Source organism: Anguilla rostrata, chromosome 8 (assembly GCF_018555375.3).
Source record: "Anguilla rostrata isolate EN2019 chromosome 8, ASM1855537v3, whole genome shotgun sequence".
NCBI classification, from domain to species: domain Eukaryota; kingdom Metazoa; phylum Chordata; class Actinopteri; order Anguilliformes; family Anguillidae; genus Anguilla; species Anguilla rostrata.
The window spans coordinates 53,520,827-53,545,549 of record NC_057940.1 but is presented as its reverse complement, the minus strand read 5'-3'; the positions used below and the strand labels follow the sequence as shown (position 1 = coordinate 53,545,549).

At 47.5% G+C, this 24,723-nt stretch overlaps 1 protein-coding gene across 13 annotated transcripts in view; it reads right to left on the bottom strand.

Annotated features, from left to right (window-relative positions):
• akap9 (A kinase (PRKA) anchor protein 9) overlaps nucleotides 1–24,723 on the bottom strand; it is a 68,084-nt gene that overhangs the window by 598 nt on the left and 42,763 nt on the right. For 3 of the 13 annotated variants that reach the window (XM_064348854.1, XM_064348850.1, XM_064348863.1), the window contains 27 exons: nucleotides 24,492–24,644; nucleotides 22,812–23,816; nucleotides 22,035–22,172; nucleotides 21,534–21,578; nucleotides 20,894–21,037; nucleotides 20,061–20,105; nucleotides 19,421–19,564; nucleotides 18,903–18,947; nucleotides 18,263–18,406; nucleotides 17,416–17,460; nucleotides 16,288–16,920; nucleotides 15,905–15,965; nucleotides 15,630–15,754; nucleotides 14,594–14,812; nucleotides 13,473–13,655; nucleotides 13,196–13,316; nucleotides 10,963–11,134; nucleotides 10,687–10,837; nucleotides 8,959–9,615; nucleotides 8,309–8,514; nucleotides 7,540–7,639; nucleotides 6,927–7,109; nucleotides 5,815–6,015; nucleotides 4,543–4,772; nucleotides 3,448–3,539; nucleotides 1,922–2,027; nucleotides 281–414 (listed from right to left, as the gene is read on the bottom strand). In XM_064348854.1, coding sequence (XP_064204924.1) covers nucleotides 281–414; nucleotides 1,922–2,027; nucleotides 3,448–3,539; nucleotides 4,543–4,772; nucleotides 5,815–6,015; nucleotides 6,927–7,109; nucleotides 7,540–7,639; nucleotides 8,309–8,514; nucleotides 8,959–9,615; nucleotides 10,687–10,837; nucleotides 10,963–11,134; nucleotides 13,196–13,316; nucleotides 13,473–13,655; nucleotides 14,594–14,812; nucleotides 15,630–15,754; nucleotides 15,905–15,965; nucleotides 16,288–16,920; nucleotides 17,416–17,460; nucleotides 18,263–18,406; nucleotides 18,903–18,947; nucleotides 19,421–19,564; nucleotides 20,061–20,105; nucleotides 20,894–21,037; nucleotides 21,534–21,578; nucleotides 22,035–22,172; nucleotides 22,812–23,816; nucleotides 24,492–24,644 — 5,482 coding nt within the window. Of the gene's footprint in view, nucleotides 1–280; nucleotides 415–1,921; nucleotides 2,028–3,447; nucleotides 3,540–4,542; nucleotides 4,773–5,814; nucleotides 6,016–6,926; nucleotides 7,110–7,539; nucleotides 7,640–8,308; nucleotides 8,515–8,958; nucleotides 9,616–10,686; nucleotides 10,838–10,962; nucleotides 11,135–13,195; nucleotides 13,317–13,472; nucleotides 13,656–14,593; nucleotides 14,813–15,629; nucleotides 15,755–15,904; nucleotides 15,966–16,287; nucleotides 16,921–17,415; nucleotides 17,461–18,262; nucleotides 18,407–18,902; nucleotides 18,948–19,420; nucleotides 19,565–20,060; nucleotides 20,106–20,893; nucleotides 21,038–21,533; nucleotides 21,579–22,034; nucleotides 22,173–22,807; nucleotides 23,817–24,491; nucleotides 24,645–24,723 lie in introns of all 13 variants that reach the window. The other 10 variants (XM_064348849.1, XM_064348853.1, XM_064348852.1 and 7 more) reach the window with 10 other exon arrangements.

The following is a 24,723-nucleotide window of genomic DNA, read 5'->3' as shown; positions in this document are numbered from 1 at the left end:
ACCACAATTTGGTTTGCACGTAATGTGTGGCCCTGCTGTACAGTACAGTAATACATAACGTGATCTTTTTGGTTGATTGACAGCTAGTCTCGAAACAAAGTCACATCTTCAGAAATCTTAATATACCTACAAGAAACTCCTTCACCGAGTTCATATGATTGGTTATTAAATATTGGTTACTTCTATAAAAAAAAAAAAAATTTTTAAATAAAAAGAGGGTATCACACTAGTCAACACTGTTCTTACTAGGATTATATTGGACAGGCGTACGCAATGTTACCTGACTGCACGCTTCCCAGCCTCCTCTGCAGTGCCTCGAGCCTGGAGATGTAGTCGCTCAGGGCCCTGTCAGGGTCGTAGTTCTGGAGATGAGAGCAGACCAGGCTGCCCGTTTCCGTGGGAACCGTGTTAAACCTACGCATGGGGAAATAAAAGACAACCGCAGTGAGCCAAGCACTTTCCTGAGGGAAGGTTCCTGATCCAGGTGTTCAGGTTCCTGATCCTGAGTGAGCAGGTGTTAGGGTTACTGATCCTGAGTGAGCAGGTGTTAAGGTTACTGATCCTGAGTGAGCAGGTGTTAGGGTTACTGATCCTGAGTGAGCAGGTGTTAGGGTTACTGATCCTGAGTGAGCAGGTGTTAGGGTTACTGATCCTGAGTGAGCAGGTGTTAGGGTTCCTGATTATGAGTGAGCAGGTGTTAGGGTTACTGATCCTGAGTGAGCAGGTGTTAGGGTTACTGATCCTGAGTGAGCAGGTGTTAGGGTTACTGATCCTGAGTGAGTAGGTGTTCAGGTTCCTGATCCTGAGTGAGCAGGTGTTAGGGTTACTGATCCTGAGTGAGTAGGTGTTAAGGTTACTGATCCTGAGTGAGCAGGTGTTAGGGTTACTGATCCAGAGTGAGCAGGTGTTCAGGTTCCTGATCCTGAGTGAGCAGGTGTTAGGGTTACTGATCCTGAGTGAGTAGGTGTTCAGGTTCCTGATCCTGAGTGAGCAGGTGTTAGGGTTACTGATCCTGAGTGAGTAGGTGTTCAGGTTCCTGATCCTGAGTGAGCAGGTGTTAGGGTTACTGATCCTGAGTGAGCAGGTGTTAGGGTTACTGATCCTGAGTGAGCAGGTGTTAGGGTTACTGATCCTGAGTGAGCAGGTGTTAGGGTTACTGATCCTGAGTGAGCAGGTGTTAGGGTTACTGATCCTGAGTGAGCAGGTGTTAGGGTTACTGATCCTGAGTGAGCAGGTGTTAGGGTTACTGATCCTGAGTGAGCATTGTTAGGTTACTGATCTGAGTGAGCAGGTGTAGGTTACTGATCCTGAGTGAGCAGGTGTTAGGGTTCCTGATTAGAGTGAGCAGGTGTTAGGGTTACTGATCTGATGAGCAGGTGTTAGGGTCCTGATTATGAGTGAGCAGGTGTTAGGTACTGATCCTGAGTGAGCAGGTGTTAGGGTTACTGATCCTGAGTGAGCAGGTGTTAGGGTTACTGATCCTGAGTGAGCAGGTGTTAGGGTTACTGATCCTGAGTGAGCAGGTGTTAGGGTTACTGATGCTGAATGAGAGCAAATGGTAAATGGACTGCATTCATATAGCGCTTTTATCCAAAGCGCTTTACAATTGATGCCTCTCATTCATGTATTCACACACACACTCACACACCAACGGTGAAAGGCTGCCATGCAAGGTACCAATCAGCTCGTTGGGAGCAGTTAGGGGTTAGGTGTCTTGCTCAGGGACACTTTGACACTCCCAGGGCGGGGGATCGAACCGGCAACCCCCCGACTGCCAGACAATCGCTCCTACCTCCTGAGCTATGTCGCCCCTAGAGCAAGGTTAGGGGACTCATCACAGGATCGAGCGGGTGTTTAAAAGCACCCCGCCTGTGAGAGCGGGACGAGGTGTAATTACCGGCGCCGTGCTGGGACAGCTTACCTGGCGGAGTCTCTGCCCGTCTGCCCGCGGCTGGATCCCCGGAGCTCTCCGTACCCGTCCACGCTCCCCGGACGCAGATACGGCGACTCTCTTCGCCCTTCGTTTGCTGATATTGAGAGAGAACGGCCAAAAATGACATCAGACAGAAAGGAATAATAATAATAATAATAATAATAATAATAATAATAATAATAATAATAATAACTACAAATTGTTAATTAAAGGGGCCCAAGCACAATACAGCAATTACAAGTTTTTAAGCTATAAGGACACATATTGGATGAATGGTGCAAAAATTCAACATACATACAAGTTTCATGATGATGACCCATTGCTACTGTAAGCCTGTCACCAGCCCACAGTCAACTGACTGGCTGATGGCAGCCATATATTTTTTAGATATGACTTTACCATTGTACATCCAGTGTAAATAATGCAAAGATTCAACATTATTGGTCAAAGCAATAGAGGAGTTGGATGCACCAATAGAATGCTGCCTCTCAGTCAATCACACGTCAGTCATGTTTCGTGATGACTGGACAAAGCGTTTCTGAGTTGCAGCTGTTTTAGAAAAAATGGCCATTGCCCATGATCTGTTGATTTGCAAATGGCAGTCATATAGTTCAACATTTTTTTTGGATGATTATTTAAAGATATTTTTGGTCGTTGGTGGGGTCTTTAACAGAGATGTAGGACTCAAAATTTCAGTCTGATTGGTCAAATAGTTTATAATAAGAGTTATAAAAAAAACAGAACAAAAACAATAGGGCCCCAGTAGCTTCACTGCTTGGACCCCCTAATAGTAGCTGCAAGCAGCGATACAAGAGTCCAGGCAAAAGGCTGTAATTTGGAAATAATGATGTTACGAAATTTTGCAACCAATTCAAAAATAGCAGAAATTCAATATAGTAGGTTTTGTGGTTTATTGAGGCAAATTTGATCTGCAGTGAGAGACATGAACGTTGATATGAAGTTCATGACAGCAGTTCCAAGTGAAAGATGATCTTGTTCAAAAACACAAAGGTTTTCAGGGGTCGCTGCAGCTCTGACTAAAACCTACAAAGCAAAACTCAGATCGACTCGAAACCTTGACTGTACTACAGTCATATACGGTAGTAGACCTTATTTGACATTTTGCGATACCGTCTTCTTTATGAGGACAAAATGTACAAAACCAGCATTCAGCAGTTTGTGTGGCCAAGTTACAGTGAACGGACAGTCCTGTATTCTCTCCAGATCTCAAGGTAAGAGGTGCACATTGTGCAGTGGTTTGCTTTCTGCTCTGGTTTGCTTTCAATTTTTTTGAACATTTTATTTGCTCTACACAGAAAATCAATTACATCTGATTAAAGATTTATTGTGGCCAATCCACAATTGTACCTTCATGCCTTAAATTAGAGCTCAGTTGCACGTAGCATAATAATACATATTAGATGATTAACCAATAGCGAGGAGGCTCCTTTCATGCCATTAGATGCCTTCAGCTGGAACAGCCTGCCCAGACTGACAAGCATTACCGTTCTCACCTGTTATCTGGCCCTGGCCGTTTCTGTGGACAGTCGAGGAGATGGAGCCGGCCTCCGCGGTCTTGTACCATCGTTTCACAAGGTACCTCATTCTGTGAAACAGCAGTCATCACGCTCACATTACTACCAATGATAAGTGCACCTTGCGTTCTGAAAAATACAACAGTCACGCTCATCTGTGATAGTGTGGCAAATGTAACAGTTCACTACACACTTGCGTGCACAGTTCTGTGATTGCTCTCGGGCTACCAGCAACACAATTTTCTTCCACTGGCCTGATTTCTCTAACTTATATTCATTAGCAAAAGTGCTAATCATGCCTTGCGTCTAATAGTATAATAATAATAATAATAATAATAATTTGATAGTATTTCCAGTTTTTTATTAAAATTATGGAAAGTGTAATTCATTCTGTTCAATGCTTTCCTTTTTTCTACGTCAGTGATAAAAAGCTTGACAACTGCATCGATGATCAAATATGTAGTGTAGTGTATTACATTAATTCATAACTCAGGATCAACTTCTAAGGTTCCACTGGTAAATGGTAAATAGGCTGCATTTATATAGCGTTTTTATCCAAAGCGCTTTACAATTGATGCCTCTCATTCACCCGAGCAATTAGGGGTTAGGACACTTCGACATGCCCAGGGTGGGGGATCGAACTGGCAACCCTCCGACTGCCAGACAACCGCTCTTACCTCCTGAGCTATGTCGCCCCCTGCATATATCTCTCTATTTTGTACATCAGGGCACCCAGCATTAACCCAGATACGACAACCCTCTCAGAGTTTAGAATATTTAGCCTCGGCTATGAATTACTCAAACCAACCCTGCAACAGTTTTTTTGTCCACACGGGATCATTAAATTAACAGTGCCCGGATACACTTCTGTTCGACACTTGAAGCAAAGTTCTTGAGACTGTGTCGTCACCATGAAATACAGGACTGAAGACGATGTCATACGACAGCAACTCAATCGCGTCTGGCTGGCCCGGCGGGCTGCTAATATGTTTTTGGATGCTAACCCCGGAGCACTTCCTGTCTGGCTCGTGCCGCCTGAATTCTGGCAGACTCGCTCGCCGTTCCCCGCTTTACCTGAAGAGGGCGATGACGACTCGCGCCGCGGACCTGAAGCGGGTGAACCCTCTCGGCCGCTGACTGGCCGCGTCCAGGCTCTGGGACGATCGGCCGCCCATCCGGGCGATCAAGGCGAGCGTCGCCGCCTCGCAGTCCTGAAAGCTGCCCAGCAACAGCAGCAGGTACTTCTTCTGGTAAACGAGTGCCTTCCGAAAGCTCTCCGCCCGCAGGTATTTCACATAGATCCTCTGAAAGAGAGAAAACAGCGGGACGGTATCCAATCAGAGGCGCGAATAAACGTTTGTGACAACCAAGAGACCAATCGGTGAATCAGTCATGAGACTGATCCACCCCTTAGCGTTTAAAAAAAATTCCATCTGCTTTATTGTAAAACACAGGCACACCAGACTGAAAAACTAGCGCAGATGGCACTAGTGGTTGTCACGATACAATAATGTTTACCTTCGATGCGATACTTTGAAAAATATCTACATTCAATACCATTTTCGGGGAAAAAAAAACATTCCAAAAGACTTTTAATAAAAGATAGCAAACAATTTACATGATTTCAAACAATTTTTATAGGCCTAGGTAGCACAAAGGAACATTCATTTTCAACCGATTATATGTAGGCTGCTATGTGTATTCTAATTAAGCTTTATTATACAGGTGAGCTATCAATCACAACTGAATCTATCACTCTTAATTAATTTGCCTTTTGGACCAAGTCCAAGTGCTTTTTCTATTAATTCACACCCATTGTCTTTTACTTTCTCAGGCCAGACTGTCCACTACCAGGCTGGTCAGTTTTTAGTGCATTAAAAATGGCCACTGGCAAAGTCATGCTTTTCAATCAGTCTCACCACACACAACAGCCTACACTATAAATAAAGAAATATCAGGGTAATTTTACATTGAATTGTTGAAATGCTGTGAGTATTATTCAATTATATATATTAAAAAAGAAACACTGGGCGGCAAGGTGGTGCAGTGGGTAGCACTGTCGCCTCACAGCAAGAAGGTCGCGGGTTCGAATCTCGGCTTGGGGCCTTTCTGTGTGGAGTTTGCGTGTTCTCCCCGTGTCCGCGTGGGTTTCCTCCGGGTACTCCGGTTTCCTCCCGCAGTCCAAAGACGTGCAGGTAGGTAGGCCGATTGGAGACTCTAAATTGCCCATAGGTGTGAGTGTGAGTGTGTGTGAGTGAATGGTGTGTGTGCCCTGCGATAGATCGGCGGCCTGTCCAGGATGTGTTCCTGCCTCTCGCCCCAATGCACGCTGGGACAGGCTCCTACCTTGAGTGCCGCACCATCGGCGTCGGAGTCGGCGAAGTCCCAGAGCGCATCGCTGCGGATCTTTCCCCTCAGGCGCGTCGCCTCCGCCTCCGACTGCCGCAGACGCTTCTCCAGCTGCGTCCGCTCGCTCTCCCAGCCCTCGCGCGCCGACGCCAGCAGCGACTCCACGCCGTCCGCGCGACCGGCCCCTCCGTGGCGAGCCTGCAGAGGAACGGACGACCCAAACAATCGTCCCGATTATCGCCCCGGAATACGAAGAAAACGGCCTGAGCCCACGTTCGGCTACGTCCGAAGTCACGCCGTGGTGAACGCAGTTAGGACGCGTTGACTACGGTTTGACGTTAGCGACCGAGGAATGTTCTGGAAGGGCACGCAAGACAATCTGCGGCTTACTCGCAAGCCAGGGACAGTACTTGCAATGCCACAAAAGACAAGGTGTAAGTGAAAGTACAGCATCCCCAAGCTCAACTACTTCTAGCTCTACTGATGAATAAACGCACCTGTCAAAGTGTCCAGAAATGCTCGTTTTACTGAACATAAGAATTTAGTTCTACTAACAGACCCACCAGTTCCTTAGGACAGTGCTGGTGTTGAACTGTGCTCAGGGCTTAGGACAGTGTTGGTGTTGAACTGTGTTGAGGGCTTTGGGCAGTGTTAGGGCAGAACTGTGTTGAGGGCTTTGGACAGTTAGTGTGGAACTGTGTTCAGGGCTTTGGACAGTGTTAGTGTGGAGCTGTGTTCAGGGCTTTGGACACTGTTAGTGTGGAGCTGTGTTCAAGGCTTTGGACAGTGTTATGGTAGAACTGTGTTGAGGGCTTTGGGCAGTGTTAGTGTGGAACTGTGTTCAGGGCTTTAGACAGTGTTAGTGTAGAACTGTGTTCAGGGCTTTGGGCAGTGTTAGTGCAGAACTGTGTTCCTTTACTACATTAAACAACCTACTTTAAAACCGAAGACGTGCCCGCATCTATTTTTCTAAAAGTACGGCGGAATAAACGGAACTCTTAAAACATTCCGCAGAGCGTGCGATGGAAAGGACCGGTAAAGGACCGGAAAGGACCGGTAAAGGACCGGAAAGGGCGGGAAAAGGGCGGCGCGGGCGGCGCTGCGCTCACGTTGGCCGGCGGCGGGCCCCACGGGCGGCCGAGCCTCAGCTCCTTCTCCAGTCTGACCAGCGCGTTGCGCAGGTCGTTCTTCTCCTCAGTCAGGCGGCTGACGAAGCCCGTCAGCTCGGCGTTCTGCCTCAGGAGCCGCTCCGTCAGCGAGTTCGAGGAGCCGCCGGCGGGCGGGGCCGTGCTCTGGGCGCACGCACACACACGCACACACACACACACACACACACACACACGCACACACACACACGCACACACACACACACAACGCAACAGCGAAAACAACTTCACTTACGCTCGGGATCAGACAACGATTCATTCCCAGCCTCCTAATCCACATCATTCACAGATTACATTATATTACATTACAGGCATTTAGCAGATGCTCTTCTACAGAGGTGTCTCATACACAGCTTTTACATTGCATCCATTTATACAGTCCTTACACAAACAGTGACTGTCACTTTTATCAATTGTAAAGCGCTTTGGATAAAAGCGCTATATAAATGCAGTCCATTTTACCATTCCCTGAGCTACTGCCATAAAGATTAAAGAGGCTAACGCTCGCTACTGTAATAGAGATTTGCCAGCCCCATCTGATTCGAGCTGCGCTTACCTGTGGGGCAGGAGACAGCGCTTGCACCTGCTGCAGCAGGGATACCACGCCCCGCACACTGTTCTGCAGGCCCTCACAGTCTGCCTCCTCAAGGGTCACCCTGCAAACACACACCGGGACATTGGAGGCACACTACGCATGGCTTCTTTCTTGGCACTGGGGTAGCTGTGTGAACGTGCGCACCAGCAGGAAAACCTTTGTCAGTGAAACCACATAATTACAAAAACCTGGAGCAACTGGTGCCCTTATTGGGGGAACTGGGAATGCTGAGCAAGGACAAAGTCGCTATATAATACTATATATAATACTAAGCATGAGACTAGAGGACAGAGACCAGGACAATAAGGAAAGACCCAATCACCAACTTCCTCATCATTGAATCACACTAACTGCTGGTTATTATTTTAAATAATATTTCTTGTAATCACGTGTCCATGAATGACTACTCTAAAAAAGTATTTCACAGTCTGAGATGAATTTTTGTGTAGTTGCTACCAATTTCTGCACCCTGTGACATGAATTGGTGGGTGGATATCGCATCGATCTAGTTTTCAAATAATGACGAAACATAAAAATTTAGCTCACATGCAAGAAAACCTTAAAAATGTACACACCACAGAGGAAGAAATTTTAGAAGTGAAAAAAAAAATCCAATATGGCAGTTTAATTTAGTACTGAAAGCTGTTTTTTACTTTGATAAATATGCTTCCTGAAATGTACCCGCCTAGCAGTGGACAGTGAGAGAATGAATCATATTGCGTGGGTTTACCTTCCTGTAGTATTACTTGTCATGGCGTTTATCTTAGCAGCAATGTGCTGCAGCTGGTTGATGATCTTGTCCATAAGCTTCGGGTTTGCAGTCGCTGCGGTTATTTCATGTAGAGAAATGAAGCTGGAGTCCGCTTCCGGCACCTTCTCCAGCGATACCCAGTCTTGTGTACGGATGCCGGACTCGTCCTCTGCTCGACACAGGTCCTGAGGTGGCAAAACACAGAGCGTTTCATTCACTGCTTCAGACAGTACATCGAAATATTAGGTAGCTATTTCTCAAAAAACTAACCCAACAATGACCCCCAATAATAGAAATGACCGTTGGGAGCAGTGGCGTAGGTTTCGTTTGAAAATTGGGGGCGACACATCAAGCGGGGGTTCTGGGGGTCCTCCCCCAGGAAATTTTGAGCGTCAAACACCTCATTTCCGATGAATTTTTATGCACCAATGTGTGCCTTATTCCTGCATCAATTTATGGTGGACATGTCTTTATTTATGTAAAGGAAAACACAAAATTCACGGGGACAAATGCACGTGTTCTAAATATTGAGGGGGACGTACCCCCTGCGTCCCCCCTGAAATCTACGCGCCTATGGTTGGGGGGGGGGGGGGGTAAAAGGTGATGGAACGGGAGGAGATGTGACGCACCGCCTGAGTGTCGGGCTGCCGCGTTTCGGCGAAGCCCTGAAGCCGCGACACCCGGTCCTGCAGTTCGTCTCTCTCCCGCCGCAGCCGCAGCGCCTGCTGCTCGGTCCCGTCCGCCTGCGCCCGCAGCTCCTGCGCCTGCGCCCGCAGCTGCCGCAGCTGCTCCTGCGCCTCCCGCAGGGCCTCCTGGGCGAGCCGCGCGAGCCGGCCCTCCTCGTCGCGCTCCAGCCTGGCCTGTATGGCCTCCAGCCTGAGGCCTTCCGCCTCGCCCAGCAGCCGCACCACCTGCGCGTGCTTGTCGTCCAGCTGCGACCGCAGAGACTCCACGACCGCCTCCTCTGCTGCCTCGCCCTGCACTTCCTCTGCCTGGGCTGCGTGCCGCGGACTCCCCGGCTGCTGCTGCCGAGGTTTCGGCTGGCCGCGAAGCTCCCTCTCCCGCTCCAGGGCGCTCCCCAGCTCCTGGGCCCTGGCCTGCGCCGACTCCAGCTGCACCTGGAGCTCCGACACGCGGCTCTGCTCGCGGGACAGCAGGGACTGCTGCTGGGCGTGGCCGCGGTCCGCCTGCTGCTTGAGCTGGTCCGACGTCCTCCTCTCCTTCTCTACAGCCTCAGTCAGCTGGGCCACCTTCGTCTGCTGCTCCTTCAACAGCAGCCTCACGTCCTGCAGATATGATGAGCCAATGATCGACATCAGTCAACACTGACATAACATAACATAACATAGCATAACTAAACATAACATGATATAACATAACTAAACATAACATAACATGACACAACATAACATAACATAACATAGCATAACATAGCATAACTAAACATAACATGATATAACATAACATAACAAAACATAACAAAACAACATGACATGACATGACATAAATAAACATAACATGACATAACACAACTAAACATAACATAACATAACATAACATAACATGACATAACACAACATAGCTAAACATAACATGACATGACATAACTTAACATCACTAAAAATAACAATACAAGAACAGGCCATTCAGCCCAACAATGCTCAACAATTTCCTGACTAAATGAGTGCTCTGATTACCTTCAGACTCCATCGTATCTAACACCGTATCAAGCCTAGTCTTAAAAATCCCTGCCTCTACTACATGACCTGGCAGGCTATTCCACACATTGACTATTCTCTGCATGGAAAAATTGTTCCTTAATGTCTGTATGGAATTTACCTTTTGTTAATTTCCATTTATGTCCCCTCATTCTACCAACAGAATTCAACCTGAAGAATCTCGTGTAGTTCACTTTGTTGATCCCCTTTATGAATTTAAAAGCCTCAATAAAATCTCCCATGAGTCTCCTTTTCCTAAGCTTGAAGAGGTTAAGCACCTTAAGTCTTTCCTCATAGCTTTTATCTTTCGTACCAGGAATCAATTTGGTTGCTCTTCTTTGAACTTTTTGCACTTCACTGACCCTGACAACAGTCCATATATACCAACACTATGGCACCATAGACGCATTAAAAATAATCTGCCCAGTTAAGACAAAATTAATAGCCACTGCATTTTAAATACTTTCTCCATTGCTAAACTATAACAGGGTTTTCATACAAATAGTCTACCACTGGCTACACTTTGACAAACACTGAAAACTCTTAATGCCTCCATCTGTAATGCCCACTGCCGTTTGTTGCTCTTGATGAGACCGCCCGCCAAGCGATCGTAACGTAATGACCGTAAGGTACTCTTACCTCCAGATCTTCTCTTTCGTTCTGGTCCTTTTTCTCCGATTTACATTTTTCTTTTTCAAAAGCCCACTGAAGCTCCCTGGACTTCCGTTGTTCATTTATCAGTTTTTTGTTAAGAAGGTCCACCTCGGCAGCCTTCTCGGTAACTTCGGTCCTGCAATCCAGAAGGTGGAGATTACTACGATCCCTACGGCCCGGACGTGTCACACCGTATGCGAAGCCCCCCGCAACCCCCCCCCCCCCCTTGCCGACAGCGAGCGCGAGAGAACGACTCCTTGCCTCAGGGTGTCGAGCGCGGTCAGGTGCTTGTGCTGAGCCTTCAGCGTGCTCTCCAGCTCCAGTCTGGTCTGGGCCAGCTCCGCCTTCAGCTCATCCAGCAACATCCTCTCGGAGCACGGGGCATCATGGTCCCCGGCCAGCTTCTCCAAAACGGGCCGCTGGTCAGCCACACCTAAGTGGAGATGCGCAAACCAACTATGTTTGCTTCGTAATCAGTCACACACCAGCTTCCGTGGAATTTGGGGTAAGGATAATGAGGAATCGGTCTTGTAACCTAAAGGTCTCAGGTTCAATTCCCCACTAGGACATTTGAGTAAAGCCGCGTTTCCACCGCAGGAACTATACCCCGGAACTAGGAACCTTTTGAGGAACTCGGTGCGTTTCCACCGCAGGAACTAGGGTCTAAATTTAGTTCTGGGGGCTTTGTTTTACCCCCCAAAACGTTCCTGCTCGGGGGGTAGTACTTTCCGAAAGTACAGGAACCTTTTGGGTGGAGCTTGCGGCGCTGAACATTTCTGATTGGTCGAGTACTCGCAGCATTTGTGTTGTATTTATTTTCCGCCATTACCCGCCATGTTTGAAAATATGCAGCGGCAAACCAATTTATTTTCATAATAACTTCAAATCAAACTTGTACGTTATGCGGCGCAGTAGCCTAGTTTTGGTTATAGCCTGTCAACGTCTTGGAATTATAACGTGTGCTCTTCTGTTCTTTTCTTGCTTTAGTATTCGTTTTATAAAATGCTAAGCATTCGTGCTGGGACAGCATATTACGTAGGCTACCAAAACATTCAAACGGATTAATTTGGTTGCTGAATATTTTCTTCCGGATTTTCTTTGTTAGCCCGTTGTAATTGACTCAAAACGTTTGATACAGTTATGTGAGGTATGCGGTAGTTCTGCATAATTAACATTGATGATACAGTACAAGCAAACTGGAAATCACCATCCGCACTTTTTATCCGCGTAAACTAACAGGTTAATTCTAGTAATCTTCCCTTTAGCTTTTTCAGACTGCCGTAATTTTACTGACATTTTCAATTCCACGAAAAGACCAGGAAGACTATGGACTAATTTATGGTGCATGGTTCGCATCTGGAGGGCACACTTCGCTGCTCGGCTAGCAGTAACTTCGAAGGAAAGCAAACGGTGGCTGTACCACTACTAATTTACATTTTCACGCAAGTCCGAGTTTTCGTTCTATTCTTGTCATTTTGCCATTAGCCTATATGGAATTGACGACGAGAAAGTAATCAAACAGCAAATTGTTTACAACGTGTGCATGTTTTCTGCTGTTGTTGCCAGTTATACATATAAATGTGAATGCATTCTGTCGCTTCGGATGTCAAGACATGAAAGCGAATGTTCGCATAAAAACATAATGAATGTGTTTGAGAGGATATATGAAAATCAATAAATACAAAAGTAACCATATATAGTCATTGTTGGTAACCCGTTGTATAAGTGGAATAAACCCCTCCGGGCTGTCCCGGTTATTAGAAAATAATGTAGGCTACTTCGGTGGTAGTATGGGGTTACGGAAGAAATCATATGACAGACGGACCGACGACAACGTTGCTTTTTCATACGTCAGTGGGCTAATTTGCCTAATCTTCGCGGTACTTTAGACCCCGGTGGAAACGCAGACAACCATTGGCTGAAGGAACCTTTTAGTTCCTGGTAAAGTAGTTCCTGGGACTGAAAGTTCCGGGTAATTTCGGTGGAAACGCGGCTAAAGGTACACTTGAGTAGGACCCTTAAGTAAGGCACTTGCATTACCTGTAATCATGTAATCATAGGGTTGTAGCTAGGTAAGCTGTTTATCTTAGTTGACTTAGTTATTGTATTTGTGCCTACTCAACTATTGCTTGTTTTAATTGCATAGACTGCCTTGTTGCTGTTTTTGTTGTGTTAATCAGATTACCCTACAGGGTCCAAGTTAAACTACGCGGTCGTTCCCTGCACTTGGAACTGTACTTCCCTCTGGGGTTTCCAACACACTTGTTCCTGGTTTTGGTTATACACCTTGTTGTACGTTGCTCTGGATAAGAACGTCTGCTAAATGCCTGTAATGTAATGTAATGTAATGTAATACCTGCATTGCTTCAGTATGTATCCAGCTGTATAAATGGATGCGATGTAAATGCTATGTAAAAGTTGTGTACGTTGCTCTGGATAAGAACGTCTGCTAAATGCCTGTAATGTAATGTAGTGTAGATGGGTGGGACAGTACCTGTGACCCTGGGGTCCTGCTGGAGGTGCTGCAGTTGGGCCTTGAGCTGCCTGACCTCCATTAGCAGACTGGTTCTGTCTGCACTCTGAAGGATCCCCATAGCTTCCCTCTGCAGAGCCTCCTGTCAGTGTACAAACCCACCATATTACTGTATTAACACACAGACCCATTGCATCTTACATGCTCACATATATATATACATATTAAAGAATTGCAATTATATGCATATACTGGCATTCAACATTACTGGACATGTGACAGCAGTGGATGACGGTACCTGTTCAGCAAGCTCACGCTCCAGCTGGTTGAGGCAGACGACGGCGTCGCTGGTGTCCAGCCGCTCCAGACGGGAGTGGGCGGAGCTCGTCAGCGCGCCGCGCTCCGCCGCGAACACCCGCCGCACGGCCTCCAGGAGCTCCGCCCGCCAGTCTTCGCCGGCCCCGCCCGAGGGGCCCCGAGCCTGCCCCACGTCCGTCGAAAAGTTCAAGTGGCGCGGCAAGGAAGGGAGGGGTGGAAAAAACAGACGTGCTTGATTACAGACGGGCCGACCGAATCCCAGGCTGGGCTACGGCACTCACGCAATTAAGCGGCTCACGCAAAGCTTTGGAGCAGCGGCAGCCAACCCTGTTCCAGGAGATCTATCGTCCCTGTAGGTTTTCATTTCAACCCTAATTTGGCACACCCGCCTCTACTAATTAGTAGAGCTCAACAAGATCTCTGGCTGTTGAACGAATTGCGCTTTGTTAGGGTTGGAGTGAAAATCTACAGGACGGTAGATCTCCAGGAGCAGGGTTGGCAGCTGTTTTAGAGAAATATTTTGGGGACTGGGGTTGGACTGGGCAGTACACCTCATTTTTCGGCATACGGGGCCGGATTCATGCAGCGGTATGCGGATTAGCAATGTCAACGGTACTGTACTGTTTTTCATCAAATAAATATCAAAAATTGCACATTGCAGCAATACGATTAGGAATTGGTGGTGCAAAGTTAAGGCGAGTTGAATATTTTGATGTGATGAAATGTCTTGGCCTCTTCGGCATTTGGCTGCACTTAAAAATTAATTAAGGATTACCGGGAAGTAGGTCTGTGCAAAAATCCACGATCGATGATTATCAAATGTTTTCTTTAAGTGTAATTATAATTGTTATTTCCTTTCGACGATCACGTGATGTGTTTTCGTCAGTCACATGAAAGCTGCAAGGCCTAGCTGCTGAGTGGATGTCATATCAACAGCAGATGTACAGCATACAATATTTATTTTCCTGGAAGCCTTTTATTGTGGCCTCTGATGTTCGGATATCTGCTACCACATCAGGCACGATTAAAGAAAAAAAAGATGAAATGAAGCCCCATATCGCCCAGCCCTAAGGGGAGGTGGGGGGGGGGGGCAGACAATACCTGGCTCTCTCCGTGGACCTGCATTGTGGATATGAGGGCCTTCAGGCTCTCCACCGAGGCTAGCAGCGACGCCCTTTCCCTCAGCCAGCCTTGCTGCTTCGGCTGGGCTGCAGCTGCCTCCCCTCGCCCCCCCTCTGCCTCTGCCTCTGCCTCTGGCCCGGGGAGCTCCGAGAGAGAAAGCACCTGCATGCCCTCCTGGTGCACCTCTCTCAGCAAACTCTGCACGCACACACACGCACACACACACGCACACACACACACACACACACGCGCGCACCCGCACACACACACGCGCACACACGCACACACACAAACACGCGCACACACACACACGCGCACACGTATACACACACACACGCACGCACGCACGCACGCACGCACGCACGCACGCACGCACGCACACACGCACACGCACACGCACACGCACACACACACACGCGCGCGCACACGCGCACACACGCACACGCACACACGCACACACGCACACGTACACACACACACACACACACACACACACACACACGTAAACATTTGCGTTCATTATGACATTACAGGCATTTAGCAGACGCTCTCTTATCCAGAGCGACTCACACAACTTTTACAAACAGTAGCATTTACATTGCATCGATTTATACAGTCCTTACATGAACAGTGACTGTCGCTTTAAAAAACATGAAAGCGTCATCTGATGATGTTATCTGTGCACGCGGCGTTTAAAATCCTCGTCACACAGTGTGATATTACATTACATTACAGGCACAGCATTTACACTGCATCCATTTATACAGCTGGATATATACTGAAGCAATGCAGGTTAAGTCCCTTGCTCAAGGGTACGGCAGCAGTGTCCTACCCAGGAATCGAACCTGCGACCTTTAGGTTACAAGACCAGTTCCTTAGCCATTACGCTACACTGCTGCCTTAGTTATGAAAATACAGTAACCAGTATTCATATAAAAATACATTTTAAAAGGCAATCTGTGGGATTAAAAAAAGAAAGCCAATATTATTATTCAATAAAATACGTTTGGCTAACCTTAATTCTGTCAGGAAGTACATCAGTCTCATTGTCCCTTCTGGCTCCTTCTGGCGTGGTTCGGAACTCCTGCTGCAGAGCGGGGGGGTCATGACCTGTGTGCTGGCTCCAGTCTGAGCCGCTGTCTGTGTGGGGGGGGGGGATATTGAGAGCATGTCACCATGGCAACGAGCCACACAACCTCAAGCTGAGAGAGCGCCCTTTGATCGATCGCAGTTCATCCACATGCACTGAAAGACTCGTACTGCCTTGCGTTTAAATCAATAATAATTTACCACTCATGGATCCATCTCTGAACTGTGAGGCTGGAAGGTGCTCCAGTTGAGGTGAAGCAGCCTGTAAAAGTAGAATAATAATAAAATTTTAGTGGCTGTAAGTTTTTTATTATTTTTTTTAACACTTATTTTTTGGAATATTTCGCCGTAACACCTGGAACCTGATAAAGGAGAGCAACGTTCGCTCCCGTTCAATTCAAATAATTTATTTTCCATTTGTATAGCGCTTTTTTTTATTTTTATAAAGACACCATCACAAAGACGCCCTCGCCCGTGAATCTGATTATTTTGGGGCCACTCAGGCACCAAAGTTTTTTTTTTGTTTCTTTTTTTAAGAGAAGAAGAACAAAAAGAAAGAAAAAAAAACCACACAGCAGACTGACCTCTGAATGGCGGAGGTCCTCGATGGTGGCCTTGAGGGTTCGGCACTCCTCCCGCAGCGCCCCCGCCTCTCCCCTCAGGCCCTCGCTCTCGGCGATGTGCCGGGCCTCCATGTCCATGATCTCGGCCGCGTGCAGCTCCCGCATCTGCTCGATCTTCTCCGCGTACTCGCCGATCGCGTCCGACACCTCCCCGGAGGCCGCGGCGGAGCCGAGACGGACCGGACCGGTCTGCACCGCCGCGTCAGCGCGGGGAGCACGGGGGGTCCTGGGGGTCCCGCTCGCGCCGGCCGCCCGGTCCATCGGGGCAGAATTTTTTCGGGTGAGGTCGTTCCTCTCTTTGGCCGACGACCCTCTCGCCTTCTCTGAACGGTCCTGTTTACTCGCGGAATGCTTTCCGCTTTTCTTTTTGAGCTCCTCCTCCGATTTCGCGAAAGCCTCCTTGATCTGCCTGAGCTCCTCTTGTAGCTGGGCTATGGATATGTCCCTGACCTGCAGCTCATTCTGTAGCTTGTCGCTTCTTTCCCTGTAGCTGTTGAGCTCCTCTTTAGTGGCAGCAGCTTCCCGTTTGACCTCCTGTAGCAGTTTGGACAAGACGGCAGGATGTTCCTCACCGCTGGGTCCTCTCATCGATGCCTGGGAGCGAAAGCAGCAATAGTTTCCGAAACATTTCGAAGACCGTTTTCCGGTAGACACAGGCGTGCCGACAGCCAAACAGCCAGTTGAACTCCAGAGACCTTGCACAATCAGAATTTTTATAGTTCTTTACGCAGCGCACTCCCCAGGTTTACTTCAACGAGAGGGGCGTAGATCACAGGGTTAGCGAGCTAACTTCAATATCAGCTAGCTTGCTCACCCTGGGTTTGCCGCATGACGAAGATGACCCACTTTGAATCGGGGCGTGTTGCCATGGTAACTCACGCCGCAAGGCTAACCTGGTCCGGGGCTAGTTACGTTTAGGCTATCGGACCGAAACGTATAAAAGCTCCGTCCCACGACCAATCGACTTGGAAAAGAGTGTCTCTGCGTAATCAGCACTCCTTAACGTAAAAAAAGACGATTCGGTTCTGAAACGCGTGGCATGCAAATCAGATTGTCAGCACTCATTTTATAAATCTCTGTAGCACTTACCGTTTGGAGTTCTTCTTTAAGCTGTGCTATAGTCATTTCTCTCTCCTAAACAAGGGATACACATTCTGCATCAGTGAATCATCAAACGAGAGTTCAACATTTACATCCGATCGAAGTTAACAGAAATGTGAGATTTCATTTCATTAAAATGTTTTGCAGGGATGTAACTGGCAACTGGCTTTCCGTAAATCATTTAAAGATTATTATTTAACGTTTATTGGCAGAATACTATTCCCTCAAATCTAGTTTTGGCAGGAGGTATGATGCTGGAAGTATTTCAGGTAGGTGGAAAGATTCTGTTGTCTAAATTAATGAAATCTGAAGATAAGTTACACATGATGGATAAAGTTAAACAACAAAGAAGGATCTACTGGTGAATTACATAAGTCTGCAAAAGTACTGGTGAGATGATCGACTAAAACATCTTGCACAGAATTCTGCACTATAGTTGCAGTGGCTTATTTCAACAAACATTTCCAATCCAACCAATCACGGAAAGCTTCGCACACATTCACTATTTCGAAAAACAGGCAAGGGAATGCAGGATAAAATTGCAACAAAAATTTAGAATTTAGTTTCTTATTTACTTGTTTATTTACTTATTTATTAATAATTCAGTTCAATAATTTCAATGAACTACACATTCGCTCTTACACCATTGACATAACCATGAGTAAATTCAGTGACTGGAATTAGATTATTCATTAATTTTTTTCAAAGGCCTGAATTTTGGTCATTATGGGACGGTGTGCAAAATACTGGTGTGCGCATTGTTATGTGTGTTTGCGCTGTGTGGAAGGGATTACTTCCCCATCAATTAAGTCTTGGAAGGACTTCTTAAATGTACCTGTAGCTCCTCCTGTAGCTTGTCGCTTCTTTCCCTGTAGCTGTTGAGCTCCTCTTTAGTGGCAGCAGCTTCCCGTTGGACCTCCTGTAGCAGTTTGGACAAGGCGGCAGGATCTTCTTCACCGCTGGGTCCTCTCATCGATGCCTGGGAGCGAAAGCAGCAATAGTTTCCGAAACATTTCGAAGACCGTTTTCCAGTAGACACAGGCGTGCCGACAGCCAAATAGCCAGTTGAACTCCAGAGAGCTTGCACAATCAGAATTTTTATAGTTCTTTACGCAGTGCACTCCCCAGGTTTACTTCAACAAGAGGGGCGTAGATCACAGGGTTAGCAAGCTAACTTCAATATCAGCTAGCTTGCTCACCCTGGGTTTCCCGCATGACGAAGGTGACCCACTTTAAATCGGGGCGTATCGCCATGGTAACTCACGCCGCAAGGCTAACCTGGTCCGGGGCTAGTTACGTTTAGGCTATCGGACCGAAACGTATAAAAGCTCCGTCCCACGACCAATCGACTTGGAAAAGGGTGTCTCTGTGTAATCAGCGCTCGTGAACGTAAAAAAAAGACGATTTGGTTCTGAAACGTGTGGCATGCAAATCAGATCGTCAGCACTTATTTTATAAATCTCTGTAGCACTTACCGTATGGAGTTCTTCTTTAAGCTGTGCTATAGTCACTTCTCTCTCCTAAACAAGGGATACACATTCTGCATCAGTGAATCATCAAACGAGAGTTCAACATTTACATCCGATCGAAGTTAACAGAAATGTGAGATTTCATTTCATTAAAATGTTTTGCAGGGATGTAACCGGCAACTGGCTTTCCGTAAATCATTTAAAGATTATTATTTAATATTATTGGAAGAATACCATTCCCTCAAATCCAATTTTGGCAGGAGGTATAATGCTGAAAGTATTTAAGGTAGGTGGAAACATTTTGTTGTCTGAATTAATGAAATCTGAAGATAAGTTACACATGATGGATAAATTCAGTGACTGGAATTAGATTTAAAAAAAAAAAATGTTTTCAAAGGCCTGAATTTTGGTCATTATGGGACGGTGTGCAAAATATTGGTGTGCACATTGTTATGTGTGTTTGCGTTGTGTGGAAGGGATTACTTCCCCATCAATGAAGTCTTGGAAGGACTTCTTAAATGTACCTTTAGCTCCTCCTGTAGCTTGTCACTTCTTTCCCTGTGGCTGTTGAGCTCCTCTTTAGTGGCAGCAGCTTCCCGTTTGACCTCCTGGAGCAGTTTGGACAAGACGGCAGGATCTTCTTCACCGCTGGGTCCTCTCATCGATGCCTGGGAGCGAAAGCAGCAATAGTTTCCGAAACATTTCGAAGACCGTTTTCCGGTAGACACAGGCGTGCCGACAGCCAAATAGCCAGTTGAACTCCAGAGACCTTGCACAATCAGAATTTTTATAGTTCTTTACGCAGTGCACTCCCCAGGTTTACTTCAACGAGAGGGGCGTAGATCACAGGGTTAGCAAGCTAACTTCAATATCAGCTAGCTTGCTCACCCTGGGTTTGCCGCATGACGAAGATGACCCACTTTAAATCGGGGTGTATCGCCATGGTAACTCACGCCGCAAGGCTAACCTGGTCCGGGGCTAGTTACGTTTAGGCTATCGGACCGAAACGTATAAAAGCTCCGTCCCACGACCAATCGACTTGGAAAAGGGTGTCTCTGCGTAATCAGCACTCCTTAACGTAAAAAAAAGACGATTTGGTTCTGAAACGTGTGGCATGCAAATCAGATTGTCAGCACTCATTTTATAAATCTCTGTAGCACTTACCGTATGGAGCTCTTCTTTAAGCTGTGCTATAGTCATTTCCCTCTCCTAAACAAGGGATACACATTCTGCATCAGTGAATCATCAAACGAGAGTTCATCATTTACATCCGATCGATGTTAACAGAAATGAGAGATTTCATTTCATTAAATGTTTGCAGGATGTAACGCAACTGGCTTTCCGTAAATCATTTAAAGATTATTATTTAACGTTTTGGCAGAATACTATTCCTCAAATCTAGTTTTGGCAGGAGGTATGATGCTGGAAGTATGTCAGGTAGGTGGAAAGATTCTGTTGTCTAAATTAATGAAATCTGAAGATAAGTTACACATGATGGATAAAGTTAAACAACAAAGAAGGATCTACTGGTGAATTACATAAGTCTGCAAAAGTACTGGTGAGATGATCGACTAAAACATCTTGCACAGAATTCTGCACTGTAGTTTCAGTGGCTTATTTCAACAAACATTTCCATCACAATCACGGAAAGCTTCGCACACATTCACTGTTTCGAAAACAGGCAGGGAATGCAGGATAAATTGCAACAAAAATTTAGAATTTAGTTTTTATTTACTTGTTTATTTACTTATTTATTAATAATTCAGTTCAATAATTTCAACGAACCACACATTCGCTCTTACACCATTGACATAACCATGAGTAAATTCAGTGACTGGAATTTGATTATTATTATTTTTTTTTTTTTCCAAGGCCTGAATTTTGGTCATTATGGGACGGTGTGCAAAATATTGGTGTGCACATTGTTGTGTGTTTGCGTTGTGTGGAAGGGATTACTTCCCCATCAATGAAGTCTTGGAAGGACTTCTTTAATGTACCTGTAGCTCCTCCTGTAGCTTGTCGCTTCTTTCCCTGTAGCTGTTGAGCTCCTCTTTAGTGGCAGCAGCTTCCCGTTTGACCTCCTGTAGCAGTTTGGACAAGACGGCAGGATCTTCTTCACCGGTGGGGCCTCTCATCGATGCCTGGGAGCGAAAACAGCAATAGTTTCCGAAACATTTCGAAGACCGTTTTCCGGTAGGCACAGGCGTGCCGACAGCCAAATAGCCAGTTGAACTCCAGAGACCGTGCACAATCAGAATTTTTATAGTTCTTTACGCAGTGCACTCCCCAGGTTCACTTCAATGAAAAGGGGGTAGATCACAGGGTTAGCAAGCTAACTTCAATATCAGCTAGCTTGCTGACCCTGGGTTTCCCGCATGGCGAAGATGACCCACTTTGAATCGGGGCGTATCGCCATGGTAACTCACGCCGCAAGGCTAACCTGGTCCGGGGCTAGTTACGTTTAGGCTATCGGACCGAAACGTATAAAAGCTCCGTCCCACGACCAATCGACTTGGAAAAGGGTGTCTCTGCGTAATCAGCGCTCGTGAACGTAAAATAAAGACGATTTGGTTCTGAAACGTGTGGCATGCAAAACAGGTTGTCAGCACTCATTTTATAAATCTCTGTAGCACTTACCGTATGGAGTTCTTCTCTAAGCTGTGCTATAGTCACTTCTCTCTCCTAAACAAGGGATACACATTCTGCATCAGTGAATCATCAGACGAGAGTTCATCATTTACATCCGATCGATGTTAACAGAAATGTGAGATTTCATTTCATTAAAATGTTTTGCAGGGATGTAACTGGCTGCTGGCTTTCTGTAAATCACAAAGATGATTATTTAATATTATTGGAAGAATACCATTCCCTCAAATCCAATTTTGGCAGGAGGTATAATGCGGAAAGTATTGAAGGTAGGTGGAAACATTTTGTTGTCTGAATTAATGAAATCTGAAGATAAGTTACACATGATGGATAAATTCAGTGACTGGAATTAGATTTTAAAAAAAAAAAATTTCAAAGGCCTGAATTTTGGTCATTATGGCACGATGTGCAAAATATTGGTGTGCACATTGTTATGTGTGTTTGCGATTACTTCCCCATCAATGAAGTCTTGGAAGGACTTCTTAAATGTACCTGCAGCTCCTCCTGTAGCTTGTCACTTCTTTCCCTGTAGCTGTTCAGCTCCTCTTTAGCAGCTGCAGCTTCCTGTGTGACTTCCTGTAGCAGGTCTGACGCAGCAGCAGGGTCCTCTCCAATAGCTGTCTCTGATGTCTGGGTAAAAAGGAGGAAAAAAACATTTTGTGCCAGAATAATAACGCTACTTGCCAGCTCAGTGTATAACCTTGGCGGTTTAAAGAAGGCTCCAATGTGGCACATGGACATCCTACTGAAACACTACTCTGCAGTACACTGTGCCAGTGGGAGCTTTTTAAACAGCAAAGTCTTCCAGTGCAATGACTATGCGGTTTAGCTGGAGGACTGCAAAACAGAATTTCTTAGACACCCGCAGTCATAATTAATCGAGGACAGACCTGGGTCAAATACGTATTTGTTTTGGATTCTAATACTTTTCTACGCTTTGCTGATCTTGTCTTGTGCATTGGAACCAATTAAATACTCTCAAAAAGCGCAAACCCCGCCTTCTGGTCATACTGCCTGGCTCAATTACACAAGGCAAGATCAACAGAGCACAGAAAAGTCAAAACAAATACGTATTTGACCCAGGTCTGATCGAGGACGATGCAGGGTCAAAATTCAGAGCGGCGAAAAACAATTCACCACTAACAAAAAAAATAAAATTCACGACGAAACAGATCAATACAGCCATGACACTTGCAGTGCGAGGGGTGAAAGGGCAGGCATTAAAGTAGCCGCTCCTTGCTGACTGCCGGTAAGAGCCGATGCACGTACGCTAACTGGCGGCAGTGGTGGCCTCTGGCTCCCCGGCCTTGCAGTGATCCGGCTGAGGAGATCCATCAGCACGGCCAGCCTCTCCTCGTACTCCGCCACCTCCTCCCCGGAGCTGGACAGCAGATGCTTCTGGAGCTCCTGGTCCTCCTGCATGCCGCGCAGACCTTCCTCCAGCTCCCGCAGCTTCTCCGTCCAAAGGGTCACTTTCGCGGCCAGCGGGTTTTCGTCCGTTTGGGCGCCCGGGGCGGGGGGCGCGCCCCCGTCCCTCCGCCGGCCGCCCCGCGCCCGCCCCTCCGGCTCCTCCGACGCCTCGCCCCGCGGCCCTCCGGCCCCCCGCGCCTTCGCGTGCTCCCGTACGGCCCCCAGCTCGGCTCGGCTGACCAGCGCGGCGGCCACCTTCTCCCTCAGCTTGTCCTCCAGCTCGGAGACCCGGCGGCGGAGGGCGGCCGCCTCCGCCTGGCTCTGCTGCACCCGCAGCCCGCACCGCTCCAGCTCCGCGTCCCTCTCCCCCACGCAGGCTTCCAGCTCGGCGATCCGCGCGCCCAGGCTGCCCACCCTGCAGCCGGCGCTCTCCTCCAAGGCCTGGACCTGAGCCTGCATGACCAGGCAGGCGGCCGTCTTCGCCCGCAGGGCCTCCTCCAGCTCCGGCAGCCTGTTGTCGCCGGACGTCTCCTCCCGCAGGCGCTCGTACTTCTCCAGCAAGGAGCCGTGGCTGGCCCGCAGCGCGGCCAACTCCCGAGCCGCCCGCTCCGCCTCGCCGCCGTCGTCGCCCCCGGCGACGCGGACCTCCTCTCTCGCCCGGGCGCTCGCGCGGTCCGCGTCCCGCGGGCCCTCGTCGGGCGTCTGGCGCTCGATGGTGGAGAGCTCCTGCTGCAGCTTCTCGATGACGGCGTTCAGCTGCTCGGTCTCCACCTCGCGGTTCTTCTTCAGGCGCTCCTGCTCGGCCCTCATGCACTCCACCTGGGACTCCAGCTCTCTCACCAGCTCGCTCTTATCCTCCAGCGCCTGAAATACACACCAAGACGAATACAGTGACATTTCAGTTACCCCAAAAAATCCTAGGTTTTAATATTGTTTTCAGTCGGGCCCTTTAGAATCGTACTTGCCTCCCCCCCACCCCCCCCAATAGGGTGCAAACAAATGCCTATAGCCAACAAATTTGAGGCTGAAATTCCTCACCTCCCATGAGTTTCAAAGCGAACAGAAACCAACCATCAATGAAAATGCGGTCATCTGATCAACATAACGAATAATAAATAATATTATGAGCCATAATAAAAACCAACAACCGAGCTACAAATATTTCCATTTAACACTTTGTTGTGGTTGGGTATGGTAAATGAAATGGATGGTAAATGGACTGCATTTATGTAGCGCTGTTATCCAAAGCGCTTTACAACTGATGCTTCTCATTCACCCATTCACACACACACACTCACACACCAACGGTGAAAGGCTGCCATGCAACTCATTGGGAGCAATTAAGGGTTAGGTGTCTTGCTCAGGGACATTTCGACATGCCCATGGCGGGGGATCGAACCGGCAACCCTCTGACTGCCGGACAACCGCTCTGACCTCCTGATCCAACATAAGCCAGTACACCCCCAGGTTTTGGGGGGGGGGGGGGGTGACGGGTGCAGCTGGGGATTGGGGTGAAGAGCAAGGAGAGGCGTACTGTACCTTCAGCAGGTCGCCCCTGTGCTGCAGGTCCTCCTGCTGGGAGCTCAGCTCCTTCTTCTGTATCTCCAGCTGCATGTGGAGCTGCTGCGCCTCCTCGCTCTTATTCTCCAGCTCCTCCCGGAACTGCTCCAGCTGCTCCTCCAGGTTACTGATCTGAGAGCCAGACACAACAGTACACTATACCTTGAGAGCCATGTTGATGATTCACCACAGAGACCAGGACACACTGTAT